At 39.9% G+C, this 23027-nt stretch overlaps 2 protein-coding genes and 1 long non-coding RNA gene across 5 annotated transcripts; 1 reads left to right on the forward strand and 2 right to left on the reverse strand.

Moving 5' to 3' along the window:
• Positions 1 to 519: 519 nt before the first annotated feature.
• Positions 520 to 5325, reverse strand: LOC144201406 (histamine H3 receptor). Of its 2 annotated transcripts, XM_077724011.1 has the most exons (4): positions 5022 to 5325; positions 4364 to 4530; positions 1680 to 1849; positions 520 to 1586 (listed from the first exon to the last, which is right to left on the reverse strand). In XM_077724011.1, exons 1-4 carry the CDS (start codon positions 5266 to 5268, stop codon positions 1094 to 1096), a joined length of 1077 nt encoding a protein of 358 aa, XP_077580137.1. In that variant the 5' UTR covers positions 5269 to 5325; the 3' UTR covers positions 520 to 1093. The 2 variants fall into 2 exon arrangements, with proteins under 2 accessions (XP_077580137.1, XP_077580136.1); XM_077724010.1 differs by having other exon boundaries at positions 520 to 1849; positions 5022 to 5324.
• Positions 5326 to 9571: 4246 nt separating this feature from the next.
• Positions 9572 to 21951, reverse strand: LOC144201407 (uncharacterized). The gene is made up of 5 exons (XR_013327328.1): positions 21393 to 21951; positions 19416 to 19583; positions 11350 to 11421; positions 11191 to 11285; positions 9572 to 9894 (listed from the first exon to the last, which is right to left on the reverse strand). It is a non-coding gene; the product is annotated as an uncharacterized LOC144201407 (long non-coding RNA).
• On the forward strand, positions 10637 to 22975 carry osbpl1a (oxysterol binding protein-like 1A). Of its 2 annotated transcripts, XM_077724008.1 has the most exons (27): positions 10637 to 10979; positions 11373 to 11458; positions 11530 to 11604; positions 11713 to 11824; positions 11919 to 12004; positions 12381 to 12522; positions 12722 to 12789; positions 13125 to 13169; positions 13406 to 13479; positions 13561 to 13624; positions 13925 to 14026; positions 14117 to 14242; positions 14322 to 14400; positions 14509 to 14615; positions 16679 to 16844; positions 17379 to 17580; positions 18984 to 19059; positions 19466 to 19600; positions 20042 to 20139; positions 20212 to 20394; positions 20460 to 20567; positions 20640 to 20729; positions 21258 to 21384; positions 21458 to 21574; positions 21650 to 21773; positions 22133 to 22223; positions 22511 to 22975. In XM_077724008.1, the coding sequence occupies exons 1-27, from the start codon at positions 10865 to 10867 to the stop codon at positions 22611 to 22613; spliced, it is 2901 nt and encodes a 966-aa protein (XP_077580134.1). In that variant the 5' UTR covers positions 10637 to 10864; the 3' UTR covers positions 22614 to 22975. The 2 variants fall into 2 exon arrangements, 1 of the variants encoding a protein (XP_077580134.1); XR_013327327.1 differs by lacking the exons at positions 21458 to 21574; positions 21650 to 21773; positions 22133 to 22223; positions 22511 to 22975 and having other exon boundaries at positions 10643 to 10738; positions 10806 to 10979; positions 20212 to 20567.
• The last annotated feature ends 52 nt before the right edge of the window (positions 22976 to 23027 follow it).

A 23027-nucleotide genomic window follows, 5' to 3' on the forward strand; every position in this document is an offset into this window, starting at 1 on the left:
CCTTATGAGTGTTGTCATTACTGACATAGCTGCATTATTATATGGTTTATCTAGGTATTCCCCCGGATTGTAACAAAGGGTGAAGACTAATAGAGCAAGTATCAGTTATTATATTTACCCGAAATGTAGCCGCTATTCCGGTTAAGTCTAATATTTGGGTATTTTGGACATTTGGTTCAACGCGTTCACATGTGTTAATCTGAATTGAATTGAATGCTTTTATTGTCAGTGGGGGTGCATTTTAGCAACATATTCCACAATAGTAACATCGTATTTTAAAAGAAATGGGATATGCATAGAACACAAATGAATGAAACTTTCTAACAGGCTAGTAGTAAATATTATACATCTTTTTTTTCAAGCATTTTACTAAAAAATAATCCAAACCTATACAGTGTATACACTATTCAGCACATGTACAATATATACAGTGCATGCAGTGACAGGCAAACAACACTACTGATGAATACAACATTATTAGATGGCATTGTCTGCATGCTGGTAAAATAAGTCGATAACTTGGTGCAAATACGTTTATTACTTTGCATTTAAATGCTCATTCAAAGTCAGTCGGGGAGCAATTTGGGTCAACGATGCTTTGAAGTTGTGCCGTAGAATTCTAAGGGTAGAAGCTGCAAAGATATATACTGACATCTAGTGGAACTATGAAACAAACACAAATCCAGTTTACAAATGTATTTTTTGCAAGACATTTCTGTATTAAAGGATACCGACATTGATTCATTGTTCTATTATATAATACAGTGATAGTATAAGACCACAATGGCATCATAAATGTATTTTCCATAAACTCAATGTAATGCCTACATTACGGTGATAGCAACACTGATCTTTTATGCAAATACATTCTTCATTCATTACTTCATCTTTTACATTTCAGACTGTAGTTGCCAGACAAGACAATTTTGAAGTATTATATATTATCATAGCAACTGTACACATCTCACACATTTACAAGAACACACTTTTGACAATAAATAATGTTCACCCACCACAGACCAGAGCATTCTGCTTAATTGATGTGTTAAAGTCGGAAGAATTCACAGTTTGAGACTTTGAACCGGTCAAACTATTACCGTCCATCTCGAAGGACGGCTATTGGTGGAATGGAGCTTCGCTGCTTTGGACATAAAATCTTAGCGAAAGCCCTACGAAAACTGCTGTGACACAGCGGGTAGAGGAAAGGGTTAATGGCCGAGTTGAGCCACAGGAGCCAGAAGGTGACCTCATACCAATGATGCGGGATGCATCGCCCTCTGCAAGCAGCACGGATGATCATCAGTAGGGTGTACGGTGCCCAGCAGATGGCAAACACGCACACAATGATAGCCAGCGACTTAGCAATTTTCTTATCTCTGGACAGACGGTTGGGATGCGCCGCCCTGCCGCTAGACGCATCCGCCTTGCCCAAATTGGGAGAAGATCCTGGGGAGTGGATGGAGCCCCTCATGGCCAGTTTCCTCCCTGTACCCCAGTTGTGAGAGAGAGGAATACCTTCCCCTTGAGTAGGCGCAGGTCCATTTATCTGAAGGTTGAGATGGGCCTCCCTACAGCGAAGCCTCCGCCTGCGTATGTTCAGATAAATGCTGAGGTTGAAGAAAGCCACCGAGATGAAAGGGGAGAAGAACTCCAGCATGGAGGCACACAGCAGGAAGTACCAGGAGTGATAGAATTCGGCGAAACATTCCTCCTTTGGCACCCGGCTTCGGCCCACCACCAGCTCCCAGAATATGATGGCTGGGCTGTACAGGACCAAGGCCAGCACCCACACCAAAATCATCTTGGTGATGGCTGGATGAGACAAGCTCTGACTGGCCCGGTAAGACACCTGCAGTGAATAAGATTACAAGTTAGACTAACCCGTCCATTCGTTTGTTTTTCCTCATCAGTGCAACCTCATTGGGGGGTGATTGATGGTGAGAGACAAGCCAGATTTTCTGAACTGTATGTTACATTGACTTCACATGCCCCTTTTCAACCTAACAAAAGGATGGTACCAGCTTGGTGCCCGAAGCCATGCTTTGTTAGTTCGAATCATCTGCTTTGCTGGGTTTCTATCAGCAAGGAGCCGAGTTGGATTCATGGCAGTGTGTTACTGTAAAACGTCATTACATAAACAGTATGTAGCGGCATAATATACCGACATTTCATGCGAGCAGAGATGAAAATGCTGCACCCTTCAGTGACAGAGACGTTGGGTTTTGAACCTCTGACATTTATATTTTTCCAGAAATTATTGTAAAAGCCACCCTAAAAAATGTCAAACCAAGAGTTAGCACATCTGTGGGCAAACTACGGCCCGCGGGCCACATCCGGCCCTGCTAGGCCTTTTAATCCGGTCCGCCGAAATCGTCCAAATATGTTTTTTTTCCCCGAAATGGCGCCGTCACGCTGAAGCCAGTGGCAGTAGCTGTGTCCACTCTTATTTGTTTTTCGTGCTTTACAGCCCCTCTATCTTTTTTAAACTAATTTTAATATTTCTTAATACATATTAAATTCCTTTTCACTTTACTTTGTCTTTTTTACTTGTGGTGAGTATGTTAATACTATAGTCCTTTTTTCTGTTTATGTTTCATATGCACTGTTAACGGATGCACTTTTTTATATGTATCGTATCTTGTACTGACCCCGCCCATCTGCCAATTTTTTTAAGTCGATGTGGCCCCCCGGGCCCAAAACTTAGCAGTTAGAGTAAGAGTTTCAACTTCAAACTAGGATTTGGCACCGAGTCCAGCCACAAATGGTGCGCTCTCGGTAGACTGCTACTTTCGTGACCCTGCCGAACCTGCCATCGAAGCCTCAATCTTAGAACTGTAAGGCCGGCATACAAACCACTCACCATCAGGCCCCCCAAAAGAGCTTTACTGTCCTCTAATAGTTTAATTAATTGATGACGGCATATGTCCAATACATTTTAGCAATTTTATGTTCCCATTCCTCCCAGTCACCCTGGATTGGATGTCAGTCAAGTTAAAAATGGGGAATCTGCATCTAATTTGACCTCATCTTTTCCTTTCAAAGCCACACTTTGTCATGTCACCGCTGGAGACTTTTTTTTCCCTGTCATTGTTCACAGAGACAGGCTTTTAAGAGAATGCTATTTAGCCGCTAGTGGCCTGCTTCTGGCGCGATTGATCTCTCCACATTCGGACGACGATGGCTGAGTGAGGAGGACCTCAGTGATCAAAGCTGCTTAATTAAAGAAGAGCCTCCCGCTCTCTCTTTCGTTCTGTCTTTCTGGCGTGTTTTTTTCTTTTTGCATTCATCTCTCGGATGTAAAGTGTTTGCTTGTGAAAAGGAGAACGCTGGCTTTGTCTACTATGCCAAGCTTCATCCTTTTTTGGCTTAGCAACACGTGGGCGTGTATTCATTTATTCATTATTTCTTCGTGACAGAGGACCAACCCCTTCAATTGGAATAAGACTTTTTTTGGGGGGGACAAATTGACATGTTCTAAGCCTAGTGTATATATATAATTGTTTGTGGCTCTTTCTATTCCAAAGCTCATTTGTTTTTCGTCACTGCACAAAGAATCTCATCAGGGGATATCCAGGGTCTGGGTCATCTATGATTAACCTGGGCAGATGGGCACATTTGGAAGGATGGTGTGGTGGTGTCACAGCCCTCATCAGTGAGCTGGAATACTCACCGAGAAGGAAGCCAGAGGCACAACAGTTAGATATCTGCATGAGCACCAAGTCAACGTTGGTGAAACCTCTAAGAATGAATTGAGTCTGTGTTCCCAATTGTCAATTGTAAAACCATTTTTTACAGAATGAATAATAGATGAATTGGCAATAAACAGCCAATTTACTTGAACCAGCCAGCACCCAAGTCAAACAAGATTGGATGTCAAAGCTAGACAATAACATTGTGGTAGGACAGGGGTAGGGAACCTATGGCTCGGGAGCCACATGTGGCTCTTATGATGGGTACTGTTAACTAAAATATGGAAACCAGTGGTGAGAGAGTCGAGTCCCGAACGTACCAATAGGAACGTCACGTCGGGACTGAGTCATTGATACACATTGAACTCATTGATATTCATTGATTAGCAACAGCATAACAACGTTGTCAAAGGAATTCAGATACTTTTTGTACTTTAAAAGTGATAAAATGACTGCAAAATGTCATGTATTTTGACTATTAAATTGCAAGTATGGCTCGTAAAGAATATGATTTGAAAATAGCAATTCTTTATGGCTGTCTCTTTCAAAAAAGTTCATGACCCCTCTGGTAGGACATTAGAATTGAGACCTTCTCACACAAAGGTAAAGTACCCCAAAATACATATTACTTATGACCTTAACCTACATGATGAGTGGAAAGACTTTCAACTCACCGCTCTGGTGACGGAGAGAAAACGGTCATAGCTTATGAGGACGATGCTAAAGACCGAGGCGGAGCACAGCAAGTAGTCCATGACCAGCCACAGCTTGCACAATCTCCTGCCCAGCATCCAGCGACCAGTAAGGATGTAAGGGATGTACACTGGAATGCAGAATGCTCCTGAATAGGATAGAATAGGATACGATTGAATAAACCTCCTAATACAGGAGGGAAAGTATATTTGCACTTAAATCCATCATACCAGGAGACAACTATATACATTTCAAACAACAGAACATGTGTGCAATACAAATAAAGAATGAGACACTTTAAGATCATCAATATACTTGAACTATAAGAGTAAAATACCAAATTTAGATTTCTGAGGTATTGATTAGAAACACAAGGACTATTTTTAAAGTTATTCAGCACTTTGTTTTCACTTTTACCCATTTTTTTCTGAGTTTAAAACACTGGTGAATCTAAAATTTCTGTTCAAACCACTATAAAATGATGACTTTTTATAGCATAGTTTGATACAGTTGTAGGTTACTTAAGAAGAAATCCAATTTCAATGTGATTTTTCTTTAAAATCCTATTTAATGCTTTTAAACGAAAAAAAAAATCTGAATGTATATAGTCAATTGTGGTGGGGAAAGAAGGCTACTTACCAACGAGAAAGTCCGATATTGCCAGATTCAGGAAGTAGTAATTACATTGCCTCCTTAGACTCTTGTCCACTTTGAATGCAAACATGACCAGCGCGTTTCCCAAAACGGTCACCACCACTAAAGTCACCATCATCGCCATGAGAATGACAAAAACCGCTCCCGAGTAACCCGGGCTGCTTTGCACTCTTTCCGGGCCATCGTCCGAGTCACAAACGCTAGAGGAGTTGGGCTGAATGTGCACCTCCATGTAATCCTTCTTTCTTTCTTTCTTTCCTTCCTTCCTTCCTTCCTTCCTTCGGGGCGCCGTCCGTCCTCAGAGCTGACGGAGAGACGGCAACAGGTGAAGTGGCCAACATCCGCGCATCCTCAAATGCGCTCAAGTTGTTTGCAAGCGCGCGTTTTTCTCTCGGAAATCGCTCTGTCTGTTTGCCAACAACGGTCGAGGGCAGCCAAATTGAACAGAGTTATTCCCAGTAGTTGTCCATGCCACCCAGCATCGTTGCCAGGGAGCGTCAACAAATCAACGTGACAAAAATGAGCGACTAATTCAAGGGGTTGGCTCTCGAGCCGAATACGGCTCCTGGCCTAAATGAATGGACCTCTTCGCTTGTCATATTTCTTTTAATTCTTCAAATTCATCAGGGCACATTAAAAAGTGTTAATATACTACATTTATAAAATAATTTGGCCAATTGACTCTGTTTGATTTTTTTTGTTCTTTGTGACTAATTCAACACTCATGCAATAGTAGCTTTCTAATATTATTATTATTATTATTATTATTATTATTATCACCACTGCTCGATTTGGTGCTTGTGTTGTTGTTTGACTATCATCTATTTTTAGAAGGAAAAAATAGTAGCGCTGCTATCGTAATGTAATTATGTTTACCTGTGGACATTTTGGGGGGTTAAATCGAGGGAAGATAAGTCAAACCGAAACATGATAGGGCAGGGACCTGAACATGGTTAACCTAGTATTAACACTTTGCTACTCATTTGCAAATCCTGGCAGCCAATATCTTATTTATCTGAATGAGAGTAGTTGGAACTAGCCACTCCAACGCGTGTTAGTCATGCAGAAAATTAAACGGCTGTACGGGTGCCCAGGAAGAAGATGAAGGCGGGAGCAAGAGAACGTCAGAAGGCCACTTTGGGGGAGGGCTCTTGTTGCAAGTACCCTCGTTCAAGAGGATTATTCATTCATTCATTCATTCATCACCTGCACCTCGGCAAAATCAGGCAAGTGAATTAACCACTCACTCCACGATCAGATGGCTAATAGGAATACAGTATATGCTTACATGAATACAACATTAAACTGAGAAACCTACACAGTCTGAGGACAGACTTTATCCAATAAAGATAGTAAATGTTTGGAAATAAATGAATGTGATTTAATGTTACAGTACCTATGCAACTAGAGGGGTTAAAGCAGGGGTGGGCAAACTTTTGACCCTGGGGGACACATTGACTTTAAAAATTTGAGACAAGATACGATACATATAAAAAAACTGCACCCGTTAAAAGTACATATAAAACAGACACTGAAAAATAGGACTAAAGTATTAACACACTCATCATTAAAGTAAAAAGTATAAAGTAAAGTAATTTGTATTAAATTGTAATTTAAAAAAAAGATAGACGCGCTGTAAAACACAAAAACCAAATAAGAGTGGACAGGGCTACTGCCACTGGCTTCCGCGTGACGGCGCCATCTCGGGGAAAAAAAATTTGGACAACGTCGGCGGGCCGGATTAAAAGGCCTAGCGGGCCGGATGTGGCCCGCGGGCCATAGTTTGCGTACGGGTTGAAGTATAACTTTTGTGTCAGGTCCTTAAAACGTCCTCCTGAATGATCTTTGTCGACTTGTATTAGCCAAACAAAACACATTAACATGATCACAATGTACATACAAACCCCTGTTGTACTCTTAACAACATTTGCATATCTATGACATTATAGCCATGTTTTGACACAGTACGTTGAATGGCATTACACAAGCTGCAGAAAAAATAATAGCCATACTTTTTCTTGGTCCCGCATTAACCTTTATATGGATGATCAGTCTAATTTTCTGTGATCACCAGACCGCACAGCGATGGATGTAGTGGCAATGCCATGGAAACGTGAGGTAATTACAGATATCACCACAGTGAATTAGTGGTGCACCTGCATCCGTGGAGAGATTTCACAGGCGCAAACCAGATGATTAGATGGGTTTTGTGCTCTGACCAAGATAGGGATTTGCAATTTCCTTGCTTTGAATCGTTAATATAATACACCCAGTTAGCCTTTTCCTTTCTGAAAACCATTCACTAAGACTTCATATTGTAATTAGTGGGCGGCACAAATAATTCAATCGTCGTTCCTCCCTCCTGAACGTGCACATAGAAAGCCAAAAAATAAATAAATGATTCGGGACTTTAACATGGGTGCAATCTGTTCCTTTGCAGAAGGCTTTGGCAGTCTTATTTATATTCTGACTCTTTGCCGCCGATAGCCCAGCTGAGACCCAAAAGAAGTGAAAAACACTACAGATTGGACTGCAAGACACTGAAGGAGCTCAGCAAGAATTGCTGTTATTTTCCACCAAATTGGACACAGTAACATCTGACAGAGTTGCTTACATTGTGACATGGGGGAGGATGATCACAATATATTGCAAGGAAAAACATTTGTCACATGACAGTGTGAATTATTCTTTGTAGATTTTATCCACAAATGAGCAAACTAAATTAATTTAAAAAGTTAATATATACCACTCAACCAAGACAATGTATCTAATTGCACTTAGGCAAATGACTACCTCAATTGCTACCATTTACAACAATAAACAATCAATCTATTAGAAATGATCACTCCTGGCCACTAATTCAAATCGATTGGACTTCAGTGAAAACCAATGAGTATGTTCAACACGTTTTGGGTTTAAACATTTTTCTTTTTCGAAAAAGGGTCCTAAGATTGTGGCTGGATTTGGAAAGACCTGAAGTAACTCATTTGAATATGGAGGACCCTCAGAAACCAAGCCCCGTGGGTCCGCATGCGCACACAGGCTTCAGTCTTGTCGATTATATTAAGCCTGCTGTGGGATTCTATTATTTTCCCCACTCAAGTGTTTGCATGTGGATCCTGCTCAGGACTAGTCAGGGTAGAATCGTATAATAGCCTGTTTAACCACTCTTACGCCTCCGTTCCAAAATAACAGCTACAATTAAGTGATCGCATGTAAAGCACCCAAGAGTTTCTACCTTGTTGATTTTTTAAGGCGTCTTGACATTTTGATCATGTTTGCTTCAAGATGTCAGAATATCTCGAAGATTAGGGGCCTGGATAACTGCAAAATGATTATAGCATCAAATCTCCAAGCCAAAGTATGTTAATATTCATTCTAATATTTAGATGCCAGGCTCTTTTACAAAAGAAATGGCTGAATGTTAAGACCAACTGTATTTATACATGTACATTAATATGTATATATATTTTAGCAAAATGCTTATTTATTTATCAACTTACTTATTGCCTATATATTTATGTCTAAAATGTATTTTCTGTGTCTGTATTCTCAACCTCTTACTACTGTGACAGTGAAATTTCCCAAATATGGGATGAATACAGTTATCCAATCTAATAAATTGGTATGTTATTAAAATACAGCAGTGACAACCCAAATAAAATGCAAACCAAAAAATTATACAATCTTAAATGAAAAATATCACAGCAGTGAAAACCCAAATAAAATGCAAACCAAAAAATTATACAATCTTAAATGAAAAATATCACATCAGATAACAATAATATCTATGTCTTGTATGTCATGCCATGAAGGTTAATAAGAGTTCGCATGAAAACATTTCTGAGGGCCAAAGAGATCCTTGATTGATTTGCTAGTGCAACAGTTTATTTCCTGCTACTGGCATTTAGCTTTGGGTGTGCCTGCTCATGATGTGAGCTTGTTAATTTTTCATTAATCCTTAAGGCGCTCCACCCTCCTTTCAAATCAGCAACAAATCTTAACTAGAACAACATCACAATTGATTTCATACACTGAATTAGTAGAGTTGATTGTCTAAGAAACTATTTTCTAACATTCATCATAGAATATATTATTTAATCCTAATTGATATTCATGATCTTAGACTGTGGACCCGCATATTTAACTATATTGTTTACTAATACTGGCAAGTACCAATTTCGTCATACACAGCCAAACGACAATTTATGTGATAGCTGGACAAGAGACTTTTCAACACTTTGTAGAGCATTTAAATTCCTCAGATATTGAAATGGATAATCTTATGGTGCCATTTTTGTAGTGTTTCAAAACAATAGAAATCACAACATTACAGTCATACATAATCTAAACAACTAGAAGGAGAACCTTGAAACTCTGTGTCATAAATTCTATGAAGTGAGTGTCACCAGAAAACCTTTCTTTTGTAAAAATCTATGAAAAACACAATTTGTGCACAAGTGTTCAGGTGTCCACTGAATTGACACATTAAAAGAACTTTTGAGGGTTGCAAAACTCACTCTTAGACTCTCCAGGGTCATTTATATTCTCAGGCAGTCTTAATTTTCTCCCACTCTAGTTGTGAGGGGAATACATCCTTCTCTATTTCTTCTGTTTCCTATGGTTGCTTCTCCTATCCCTGCTGTTGCCCACTGTCCACTCTTAAAATGTCTCTGCAGGGGATTTTATCACCAGGTTCCCTTTTGTAACAGCGACCTCACTTTGCCTCCATTATCTTGTCATTTGTGAAGGATTACGCGCCGGACCCCGCCCCCTTCGCTTAAGAAGTGTGACGGCTGACAGTAATTTCCATGCTAATTAAGACCTTGTCCAGTGATCCGCTTCCTTCTTGGCTGTCCTGATTAGATGAATATGCATGAATCAATGGTTGAAATGCTGGTACTTTTCAGTCATCATGACACCCTCAACTTCAGAAGTGTGAGGTGGGCTTGCTAACGACTTGTCCTCCGTAGCGCCAAATACAACAATTATGTAAATTACATTTTGTTTTCCAACAGGTCTGTATAGAACAATTTACATTATATTGTTCTATGATTTGAATCAGATCAGATGAAAAGATTCCCTTTTGGTCTAAATATACATTTGTCCATCAAGTTATTGATGAATTTGAAATCGTCGCAATAAGAACATTTCATCCTTCAATGTATATAATATGTATATGTATGTAGTTCTGGGATTCAGGGTACCTCATTGTGTGGAGTTTGCATGTTCTCCCCGGGCTTGTGTGGGTTTTCTCTGGGTACTCTGGTTTTCCCCCCGCATCCCAAAAACATGTATGATAGACTGGACACTAAATTTGCCAAGCGGTATGAATGTGTCCGTCTACCTGTGTCCTGCAACTGGCTGGCCACCAATTCGAGAAGTCAGCTGGGATTGGCTCCAGCACCCCATTGACCCCCATGATGATAAGGGGTTCAGAAAATTAACGTGTGTATGTATTTTGACAGTGGCAAAAAAATGCTGAAATGTGTTTAAAATGCTCATGCACATTAATTCTAAATGTATTTACATTTCCTAAAAAGTTATTGTGGACATTACAAATACAAGCGCAACTAGGTCATGTGACTATACTGCCAAAAGCTGTCACCTGAGGGGGCGTTTGAGACGCTCAAATTGGCTAAACGTGCTCCCCTCGGACGAGTAATCTTTCTTTCAAAAGGGCATAAAACGCAGCTGATCTGGTGTGTGAGTCCCAAGCCGTCTTTTATGGGTGTATTATGTATTTTATTGTTATAAAGCCAAGTGCAGTTTGTCTGGAGGCCAAGATTTGACGGTAGTTGGACAACTCGATCGGAGCGAGCACGACAATGGACGACAACGAGCAGCTTCTCCGGTGGGCAAAAGATGGGAGTTCACTTCGCGTACAGGGGCTCCTTCAATCGCGGATCGATCAAATGACTTCACTCAACATCAACTGTCGATGTAAGTCAAATAATATTATAACTTTTTGCCTGCCATTGACAATGATAGTCGTCCAACCCATCAATTGAATTGAGCTCCTAAGCGCGTGGTTGCCACGCCCCCTAAAGGTTATCTTAGGTCAAATATCCATCAATTCCAACTTCAATTTTAACCCCTTCATCGTTGCTCTTGTCTTTGTTGCATGTGGATAATATTTTTAAGGTATACTTACTTAAGGTGGCCCATTGGACGTGTGGTCAGCGTGTTGGCCTCACAGTTCTCCGGTCGAGGGTTCAAATCCCAGGAATGCAGTCACCATCAGTGGCACTGAAATATGACCCAAGCAGTTGAAATTAATTGAACGTCCATTGCTGTCAATATTGAAAGTTACCTAACAGATTTTTTTCTTCTCAGCAAAATCCAAAGGCAGCTGTGGATGGACGCCACTCCACCTGGCATGTTACTATGGAAAAAGAGACGTGGTGGAAGAGCTGCTCAAGGTTTGGGTGTTGATGGGTAGTTGTTTTATGACGTTTGGGTAATATTCTAATTATTTTGGGTGTATTTCTAGGCAGGCGCTAATGTGAATTTACAGGACGATATGGGGGACACACCACTGCACAAAGCAGCCAGCACTGGAAGAAAGGTAAACAAAAAAGTAGCAAAACTTTTTAAAAAAACTAACTAAAATTAATACATGAAAAGAAAAGAACATTTTTGAGATTCTGCTGTGTTTTATCTGTCTCCCATTTAGGAGATTGTGCTCTTGTTGCTGCGTTATGATGCCACTGGCAGTATCATCAACGGGACAGCGCAGATAGCAAAAGATGTCACAGAGGACGATGAAATCATAACTATGCTGGAGGGTATGATAACCTTATTGAATGTGCGGACTAGACTGACCTAAGGCATTTTAGTGTTCTATTATTATTATTTTTTTTAAAAGGCTTTTTCCTACAGCTGCCGAGAGAAGAGAGGCAATGCGGCGGGATGACAGACTTTTGGAAGCTGCCAGAGAGGGGGATATTTCCACCTTGTCTAAAATCGTTAGTGTCAAATTTCAGTATCTGAGAATATATTTTTCAATTGAATTGTTTTGTAATTTTGTACAATTCTTTTAATCTCCTATGACCCGGTGTGAACATATTTTTTTTCAGAAACTACATTATGTAAAAAGATATTTCTTTGCTTTTACACTTATCAGGTCCCAATTAGCCTAAATATTATACAGAAAATAAAAATGCATGCCTAGCAGGAGCTCTTAGGAGGTTAAATGAAAATGTTATTGTGCAAAACTGTATTGGGGATCATAAATGTATTGTGAAATGAAAGGCCTCAATTGGGTAAACTGAACGTTATCATTTTTGTATAGGGTGAATTCAATGGTTTGTGTTATTTATGTTTTATTTATTTTTGTTGCAGCTTGGTGATAAAGAAGTCGATGTGCATTGCAAGGATTCGGTGGGCAATACGCCTTTACATTGTGCTGCCTACAGAGGGCACAAGCAGTGCATAATAAGATTACTAAAAAGCAGTGCCTGCCCGAATCTCAAAAACAACCAAGGTCTATCTATACCTTTTTTAATTTCCATCAAATCTCATGTTAAGGCATAGCTTTCACATTTGCAACGACTTAGTGTTGATCACCTAATTATTCCACATTAAAATTTGATTAGGAAGTTCCATATTCCTATCAGTAAAATGTAATAAGACCTCTCAGAAGATTAATATACTTACCCCTTGTTTTTAATGGTGCATTTCAGGGCAAACAGCTTTCGACCTGGTCCGCACTCATGAACTCAAGCAAATTCTAATTGAGCATCAGGACAATGTGAGGATGCTTTATGATCTATTTTTGTTAATGAGAAATATTTGTATAGCTATTTTACATCTATGAAATGCTTCATATTTGTGGTGCAATGTTTACAATCCTTGAGGGCAGACAAAACACTTGTCAAATGTCAAATTTACAATGGGTACATTTTCTATTACCCACTATAAGAATAAATCTAAATTTTCTGGGGATTGTGTTTTGTTTTGTGGATAACACCTGCTCCCTCATTCGGACACAACCAGAGTCTTGGCCTCATTGAGCCTGGAAGTAATAGAAATGACAACATTGTTCTCTCACTAGTCTGACAAATGTCTATTCTTTTTCTAAACTAGGAAACAAATAGCATCTTGCAGAAGATTGAAGGCCCACTTTGGAAGGTAAGCAGATGTGTTCCTGTCCTCTCAATATAAGGAAAAATGTCCTTTATCCAGCCTCTCTATGTCAACCCATTGGTGGCAATTGATTTCTATTCCAGTCAACAGGATGAGACATTTATTGCCGTCAATGTCGGCAAATATGTCTGTTTTGGGCTGAGTTTTTTTTTATATAAACATGTATATTTTACCTGTTTTGCATGTTATGGTATAATGTTTTTTTTTTATTTCCACGCCAGAATTCGCGCCTAATTGGATGGAGACTTCACTGGGTTGTAATTGAGGATGGAACTGTATCATGGTATTGCAGGCAGTAAGAACAATTTTTCTGACTTAAAAACTTGCCATGTAAGCTCTGGAATACTAAATTACTAACATTACAACCTATTTCTAGGGCTGAGTCAGGAGTTGGTGTTAGAAGACAAGGCTGCAGATCTTTAGCATTATCTTACTGCATGGTAAGTATGTACATTGTGGGTTAGGTGGTTGGCTATATGGTTTGACCACTCATTATTTTGTCTCCTGGTTATGTAGTACTACTTAAAGGAGTTCAATGAACATAAGTTCCAGACAAGCAAAAAAGATTTGTCTGTTTTTAAAGGGAAGAAAAACTATTCAAAGCACGCTTAATTACTACACAAATTGTATATTATAATTTATAATTCCTTTTAAAAATGTGCGAACCAAACTTTTCCGACAGTCTTTTGAAATGAATATTTTTCTGGGTCGTGTTGATGTGCATTTCTATATAATTCCAGGTTAAACCATGGGATCATTGCTTCTTCAGGCTCAAGTGCGCTGACAATTCTGCACTATGTTTCAAAGTCCCCTCGAAGAATGACTCTGTGGCTTCAAGAAAAGTGAACTACTTTTACTCTACTGTATTGCCTCACACTTAGGCAATGGGCAAACTGTGTGTTTTAAAATTTGCCTGCTACTTCTACTTTCAGAGGTGGTTAGATGCCTTTGAGGCGCACTCTTCTTACAGCACTCGCCTTTGCACCCCCCAGCAGCAAACAAACCATGTGGATGAAGACTACGGCGTTGTGACGAGCGACATAACGCAAGCTTTGCAGGTAAGATTAAAATTAAGCAGCTTGATGATGGTAAATCACGTGTCGCTTAGTTCTTAAATCTTTCTGCACTGCCCCGTAGGCCGCCATTGTGTGCCAGCAAAAACTCCAGCGTGAGGTTTCCATTTTTAACTCCATGGTGAAGAACGAGCAGAACTCTGGTTAGCACTAACAGTCGCCTATTTGTACAGTGTTTTTTTTTTTTTGAATGATATGCTTTTTGTATGTTAACTAGCAGAACTCTCTTGAAAATAATTTATCTTTTTCAGGACTGGCTGCACCAATTGTCCTGAAAGCCAAAGACACTAGTCAGTTGTCTAGTGAAACTTGTGCTGCTCTCCAGCTCTGCCTTCAGCTGTTATCCAAACAAGTGGAGGTAGTGCTATATACTATTTATTAAAATGAGGGGCGGAAAGGGTGAATTTTAAAGTCCCACTGTCACCTACGGTGTTTCTTTGCTAAATTTGGTAGATTGGACACAACCCGTCATCCCCAAAAGCCCAAAACTGTTTGAATTCCTTTTCACTGTTGGCCAAAATCAGTAACCAAAACCAGTAACCAGTTCTTATTAGTACTTAAATATAGTGTGCAATGATCTTGAGAAGACTAACAGCATACGACACAAAACTTATTCATTATATACAATATTCAAGTAGGTTACTGCTTAAAATATAATTTTTTTCTAGGCACATTATATAAATATTTTCATCGATATATATTATTGTAATATTCCCTATTACACGACCATATTCAGCTTAAAACTAGACAATTTCACCCTAGTGTGTTTTTTTTGTTGGCCTCAAGAAGGATAATGAATACCTCCCCTTCACATACACAGTACTTTGTTCATGTGCCAAATGAAGTTGTTGTAGTAGGCACGTGTTCTGGGCCACTTGTCCCAGTGGCCGGGATGTGCCCCTGGGTGGGAAGGGGAGGAGGTGGTCTGTATGGTAATCACTGGGAAAAGATCCCCTTGAATGCTTAGGTCGGCATTTAGCGTGCAGATCAGCGTACACTTGCACATACAATCATATACTCAAGGGGGACTCGGAAAAAGAGGAAGCTGAGGTATGTTGGCGATTGAGGATATTGGCCAGTTCAGGTCTAAGCGAGTGTGCTGAAAACACACAGGGGCCAGCGAGCTTTAACGTGTTAGAGGACACACGAGGACAGCTTTCATATTCAGGTAGAAACTGCTTGATTCTATTTTTCAGCCAATCCGATCTGCTTATTCCATTTTACCCTTAATGTATTTTAGTTTGATGTTGACGGGCACAAAACTCAGAATGTCTCCTCTTTTGAATTGAAACCAGCCTTTAATGGATTCTGCACAACACAGAGGAGCACAATTCTTTGCTGTTTCAATTTTTACTAGGTTATATTTAGATGAGCTTCTGAGATTCAAGGACAAAACTTGCATGTTTACACAGGAAAGTGTGCATTGCCTGTGCGCATCATCATTGCATGAATGACCAACAGCTGCTGTCCTGTCAAAGGGATGATGAGGCTGACCCTGTGAAACCAGGCATGAAAAATGCCATAACAAATGCTTAAATGAATCCCAAGAAGTCATCCTAAGTAAAAAATGGCCTCGTAATCTCTTTTTTTTGTGGCAAGATGCTGACTCTTAATATACTAAGTGGATTATATTTTCACCAGTGCTGAGACTGGCTGTATTATAGGCATTATCACTAATGCTACCATCCCATTTAGTCTATGTATTACCATCCAATTGTGTGAAGTTTTCTCCTGAATATTTGGGCAAATATTGAATTAAAAAGTGCACCTACTCCCACATTTTGACCCCATATGTTGTGCCCATTTTAGTGTGCATGCCCAGATAATTTTCTTTTGAGATAGTCACCAACAGATCTTGGCACAGGTCTAAACTCTACCTTTAGGGCTGTTTGCCAAGGACAAGCACTACCCTCAACTCCCCCATCGGCACGGCTATTGCACACAGACAGCATCAACGGGGCTTAAAATAGATGCGTTAGGGCTCAGTCAAAAGCGGGAAAGGGTGAAAGAGCTAGCACGGATTGTTGCACAACCCATTTTGGTCTTCCATGATGACTTTCAAGCTTCCAAATGCTAAAGAATATCTCTTAAATGTTGCTTTTTATGCAATTGTCCATGTGAACATTAGTTTACAATGCACATTTATTAACCTGACTTGTTTTCTACATTACTAATATTTATTGTGGCCTCAATTTTGAGTAATGGGCAGCACAAGATGATTGGAAACACTAATCTGCTGCACTAAAGGAGACATTCCATTCTTTTGTACAGATTTATAGCCTTGAGGTATTTGGTTCTGATTAGAGGAAATCAGATATGATGGCAAAATATTTTTAAATATGATGACCAGGACTGATCAATACTCCGCAAACAGCACTGTATCAATACAGATATGTCATAATAAAATGTCTGTTCCTGCAGGTGTGGAGTTTAAAGTTGGAGCAGGAGGAGGAGAAGAACAAAGCTCTGACAGAGGCGCTGCAAACCATCACCACCGAGCACCACGAGCTCAAGCAGTCTCTGAGAAAGGAAAGATCTCCCACCCTCGGCACCCTCGACGAGGATGATTTCTATGACGCTGTGTCAGGTCAGGAAAACCAAACGGAACTCACTTCATCCTTGACAAATTTAAACTCTCTCTCTTAGATATTAAACTCTCTCTCCTACATATTAAACTTTCTCCCATGGATTTAATTTTGAAAGCTGGCTTCAACAGTAAACTCTTTGTCACCATTTGACTGGCGACCAAAAGACCGGCGACCAAAAAGACCGGCGACCAAAAAGACCGGCGACCAAAAAGACCGGCGACCAAAAAGACCGGCGACCAAAAAGACCGGCGACCAAAAAGACCGGCGACTAAAAAGACCGGCGACTAAAAAGACCGGCGACCAAAAAGACCGGCGACCAAACATCCAGTCACGAGTCCTGCCACTTCATAGCAAAGTTAGAAGAAATGAGCTGGCTTCCACAAGCCGAGCGCACTGTTATGGGAGGAGAAGCCTCACGTGGCGTCTCATTGGACCAAATCGCCGAGGCGGGGTGGGCCGGGGAGTTGGCACGTGGATGGAGTGTCTTATTTGCGGACAGCCAACCAACAAGCCTGTCATCATCCGCCCCACAGAGTCCGAGTCGGAGCTGTCTGTGAGCGGCTTCCTGTCCGTGGCTAGCTACTCCTTCGAAGAGGACGAAGAGAGAGACGCCCCCCTTCCCAACAACAACAACAGCAGCAGCAACCGCCGCCTGTCCAGCGTGCTCGGGGGGGCCGCCGGGATGTCGGGGGAGGGTAACCATGGGAACCAGAACAACGCTGCCAAGAAACACAGGTGAGATGCGCTCCAGTTATGATGTAAATTTTTGTTAAAATGGATAGAATCTCTTTTCGCATCAACGGTAGACAATGAGTTAGGTATTTTTTTAAAAAAATGCAAGATTACAAGATGACAAGCTTGGTGGAGTAGTAATGCACTATCCTGATAAAAAAGGTGTATTGTAAAAGGACACCATCTTTCCACTCCAGTGTGTTTTCCTTGGCAGGTGTGTTTTGTATGCGCATCCATTCCACAGAGAATAACCTGTTTTGTTTTTCTTCTCTGATCTGACTCTCCTGACCCAATCACGCATGAGTATGAGGGGTGGGATGGGGTGGGGGGCAATTTCTCATTGCAAAAGAAGGGACAAGTATTCATTTCCTTAAAGGCTCATTCCAACTTGGCTTCTCTTGCTTGATGCAACAAGTTTTCTTTGAATAATTTAGCAGGTTCTCAGAAAAAAAAGTGTTTCACTTGACTCACCCACATAATAAAAGGAACATTCTTAACAAATTAAACTATTGTTTTCCACAAACAATAGGAGAATGCCACCTTAATAAAAAAACAATGTCCTCTATTTTTGGCAGAGGTGTGAGGAAAAATAATGTGGGTCTGTCTTGCATTGCTGCTCTACTTTAAAGAGCACAGATGGAGGGAGTCTAACTCCCCAACAAGCAGCCTATTCCCATCTTGTTTATTTAAAAGAAATAATGGCATTTATTTGGGTAGACAGACACCATCTGCCTGCTGCTTAAATAACAGCCTTGCACTTGTGACAGATGGAGACGAGCGGCTGCGTTCGTTTGCAAATTTGCTGAAAGATGGAATGTTAAACTATGTTTCTAAACGCCACATTTTAGAATGGATCACAATTGGACAAACATCTACTGATGCCTGTAGCCGGGTCAGATGCTCATTAGCTTTCAGGTGTCAGGTGGCTTTGTTCAGATGGATTATCTTGCATGGAGCTTTTCAAATTGTCTAAACTTCCATTCAAAAGCAACATTTCCCAATGAGTTGTTTTCTCCAAAATCACCAGAATATTATGTAAAAGCATGGGTGTCAAATATTTTGATATTTTTCTCCCTCTCCAAAATATGTGAAAAAGTATCCGGCTCAAAGATGAAGGACTATATTCACTGTATTTTTTAAATCTATATTAATCTAAATTTAAAAATACTTTAATACTGTATGCAGTTGTTACAGTTGGGAGGCTTTTTTGGTTGTTTTTATTAGAGATGTCTGTCAATAAAAAGATCAAAATGCAATATAAATAAATATATTTAGATGAATAGTCTCTACTTCTACTATTAAGGGAAAAGATCACTTTTATAAATGGAAAACCTGCTGTGCAGATTTTGTTTATTCTCAACATGTTTTTAATATGTTCTTTTAACATTATTATTGTTGTTCCATAGAGTATCTTTACCAGCTCCTATGTTCTCCAGAAATGATGTCAGCATTTGGAGCATCTTGAAAAAATGCATCGGCATGGTGAGTATAAGACAAACTTTTAGATAAATGTGGATGACTAAAAAAATGTACTTGTTTAATTTCACACTTGGCTTTGTAGACCATTTCAGTAAACTAATTTTAGCACACAATTAAACTCATTACATTTCATTGACAATTATAAATCCACCCAATCCGTTATCACTTGCCAATCTTCCCAAAACCTTTTAAAGTCCAAAGTACTAAAGATCAGACTTGAATTGTCCTTCGGAACAAAAAGTATCACATTGCTCAAAATGCATGTATAATATATGATAGGGTTGGCCATATAAGGTAAACATCAAATCATCACAGTCAATGGCAGAAGAGACAATGAACTTTTCAAAACTCACTCAGACCCTTTTCCTCTGGATTAATGATGTCCACGTCTTTTCATGTCCACTCTCAGGAGCTTTCCAAGATCGCCATGCCAGTTATTTTAAACGAGCCGCTGAGTTTTCTCCAGAGGCTGACCGAATATATGGAGCACACCTACCTCATCCATCGGGCCAACGCCACCACTGACTCTGTCGAAAGGATGAAGGTAACACAACAGTGTATAATACGGACTCTTTCCAAAAATAAAAAGGAAAATAATGCAAATTTAGGGATATACATGAGAATTAGCCCTATATTCTATTCATTGTTTTTATACCGTATATTTGGGGTGAAGATGCCATAGGCTGACCCAGCTAAATGGGAATTCTTTATTTATTCATTAGTAAATTTCAAAATGAAGCTCTTCTGGAAATGTATACATTTTTTTTCTATTGAATTCCATTTTTAAGTTTCAAAATAGAACATATTTTAACACAGAAATTAACTTTTCCATGCGTTTTGAACGCTATGACTTGGTTGTTGTTGTTTTTTTTAAGGACTATTTAGAAAGGGTAGCCATATTTTTGACGTTGGGAAGTTAGGTTTTTTGGCATACATTTCCTTTGCAATGTGATAAACGTCGCTATACTCACTCTTCTATCGCCAGTGCGTTGCAGCGTTCGCCGTATCCGCTGTAGCGTCACAATGGGAGAGGACCGGCAAACCCTTCAATCCCCTCTTGGGTGAAACCTATGAGCTCATCAGGTCCGACATTAAAGTACTTTGCTAGATAAACATAGAACTGAAACAATACGTATTTTCCTCGATCGTCTCCAGGGAAGATTTAGGCTTTAGGTGGGTGGCTGAGCAGGTGAGCCATCACCCTCCCGTCAGTGCCTTTCACGCAGAGGGCCTCCGAGAGGATTTTGTCTTCCATGGCTCAATATACCCCAAAATCAAGTTTTGGGGGAAGAGCATAGAAGCTGAGCCTAAAGGAATCATCACACTGGAACTTCCCAAGCAAGTATCAAAGCGCTACTTCATTTCAGTCATGTTTTCTCCCTTACGTCTGTCTTTCTTCACAGGTACAATGAAGCATACACCTGGACAAACCCCACCTGTTGCGTCCACAACATCATTGTCGGGCAGCTTTGGATCGAGCAGTATGGCAGTGTGGAGGTCGTCAATCACAAGTAATTGCAGCGACTCCTAAATTGCGTGCATGTCCCATTGCGTGTTGTACCCACAGTGTGATTGTGTGGTAGGACTGGAGAGCGATGCAACATGACCTTCAAACCTTGTGGCCTCTTTGGGAAAGAGCTCCATAAAGTGGAGGGTTACATTCATGACAAAAGGTAGTGTATGACTCCTGTTAAAATGTTACTGCAAGCTGTCCAATGATTTTGGACTGGGAGGGTTAGCAGGAAACTGTATTAAATTAAATAAACTGAAGGATGGGAAAAAGACAGATTATTGGTAATCCATTACTGACAATGGCATTGAAATAGTTGATACAATGAAAATGAATTCAATTTAAATACTTTGGTGATAGCCCTTAATAATAATGATGAACCAATTAAAATTGAACATACCAACAACATTCCTGGTTGCCCCTATTGAAGAAATAAACAAAAATACGTTCTGGGGATCTTAAGTCTAAAAATGGAACCACTCCACCTTATACTAATTCACTAAATAATAGTAACAGTACAAATAATTAATGTGTATGTGCATGTATTATATATAAATTCATCCTATTCCCTCCCAATCTCCAAATATCCATGGAGAATGTGAATCTTTTATGTAAAAATTAAGTTTTTGTTGGCTTGATTTTACTTATTGATTTTGCAAAGGACCAATTGTACATTTTGTCCTATTTGCAGCAAGCGGAAACTTTGTGCCATATATGGCAAATGGACCGAGTGCTTATACACAGTGGACTCGGCAACATTTGATTCCCATAAAAAGACGGACAGAAGGAATTCAGAGGACAAAAAGGCTTGCAAACGGGTAATTACCTTTGTTTGGCTCCCTGTTAAGTCATCGGAAGCCACCCATCTTTGTTTGTGTCATCTGACCTTAGGGTAGCGTAGATGAGGAACCTGAGGAGATGCCGCCGCCTGATGCCGAGACGGTGCAAGTGATCCCTGGAAGTGAGCTTGTCTGGAAGATAACGCCTCGCCCCGGCAACTCGGCCAAGGTCGGCTATCTCAGAAAAATACAAAACAAAAAGGAAAACCTTTGTGTTTTGTCCTAAAACTTTTTTTTTTTGCAGTTTTACGCCTTTTCCACGTTTGCCATGCAGCTGAATGAGCTGGATGAGAAGATGGAGGGACTTCTGCCATACACGGACAGTCGTTTCCGCCCTGATATTCGCGCCATGGAGAATGGAGATATCGGTAGGACCTTCAAAAAGGAGACACGTAGCCATTCTGAGCACCAATTATATCTTTTTTCTTACGGCATTAGATTTCCAATCCCAAAAATGGATTAGACACCAAATGCTGACAAACACAGATTTATATACCTGGCCAGTCCTCCCAGTATAGAGTTCGATACCACTATGAAAAAAATTGAATGCAAATATTTGGGGCTGTAATTATAGTGTATGTGTGTGTGTGTGTGTGTGTGTGTGTGTGTGTGTCTTTACACACATCGCATTGTTAATATTTACATTTTAATGACCAAAATAGTCACTGCATATAAAGGTCTCAAGTGTCAACTTTTGAATAGCTTTCCACTGCACTGTATTTGGTAGATGTAGCGAGTGCAGAGAAGAAGCGACTAGAGGAAAAACAGAGGATAGCCCGGAAAAATCGCAGCAAATCGACAGATGACTGGAAAACAAGGTAATTGGGTTCACCCTGACTTAGTTTTACTCTGCTCTCTTCAGCACTCAGCTCGATAGAGTCCACTCACTACTGCAATACATTTTTACACCTCAGTTTAACCTCAAATCCAGGTGGATTTGGGTCATCCTGGACAAGAAATAAATTATATATAACAAAAATCAAATTGTATCATTTGAAGTAAGAATGTAGAACTGCCTGCAATCATGCTGTCAAATGAGCAAACAATTCCCAATTTATCAGTATATTTCTTGACCTATTTAATTATGAACTGTTAATGTCCATAGGTGGTTTCAGCAAGGAGCTAACCCGCACAACAAAGGTCAAGACTGGCTTTACTTGAAAAGCTACTGGGACAGGCAGTACTTGCAGCTGCCTGACATCTACTAAGAATAACAAAAAGGTGCATTTGGACTTCTTTTTCATTTTAAATATTTCAAAGATTTTCCTTGGATGATGGTTTTACGGTGTGTCGTTAAGATGTTTTAGAAATTTTATTCGGTTAACTTTTTTTTTTACATGGCGGGATCATGTATAGAGGATTACAGCACTGCATTGGCTCAGTTGTATTTTTTTGTCTATGTCAGTACTATAGGCTGCCCTTTTACTGTGATTTTTAGTTTTGTGTACTTCTAGCAATATGCATAAATATGTAGCATATATGCATGTGACTCAAGAGTATGAAAGTTTTTGGGGGATAACTCTTGTTTTGGTTTGTTTTAATTAAATAAAGGAAATGGTATAGTAAACCACTCGATCTCTTCTGGATTTATTCTCAGCTAGAAAATGTTTGTTGTTGGAAAT

Source organism: Stigmatopora nigra, chromosome 9 (genome assembly GCF_051989575.1).
Source record: "Stigmatopora nigra isolate UIUO_SnigA chromosome 9, RoL_Snig_1.1, whole genome shotgun sequence".
In the NCBI taxonomy this organism is placed as follows: domain Eukaryota; kingdom Metazoa; phylum Chordata; class Actinopteri; order Syngnathiformes; family Syngnathidae; genus Stigmatopora; species Stigmatopora nigra.

Coding starts and splice junctions, on each gene's coding strand:
- osbpl1a (XM_077724008.1), top strand. CDS start 10,865: ATGGACGACAACGAGCAGCTTCTCCGGTGGGCAAAAGATGGGAGTTCA. Junction 11,605..11,712: donor CAGCCAGCACTGGAAGAAAG/GTAAACAAAAAA, acceptor TCTCCCATTTAG/GAGATTGTGCTCTTGTTGCT. Junction 20,730..21,257: donor GGTTACATTCATGACAAAAG/GTAGTGTATGAC, acceptor TCCTATTTGCAG/CAAGCGGAAACTTTGTGCCA.
- LOC144201406 (XM_077724010.1), bottom strand. CDS start 5,268: ATGGAGGTGCACATTCAGCCCAACTCCTCTAGCGTTTGTGACTCGGAC. Junction 4,531..5,021: donor AATATCGGACTTTCTCGTTG/GTAAGTAGCCTT, acceptor TATCCTATTCAG/GAGCATTCTGCATTCCAGTG. Junction 1,850..4,363: donor TTCTCTCCGTCACCAGAGCG/GTGAGTTGAAAG, acceptor TATTCACTGCAG/GTGTCTTACCGGGCCAGTCA.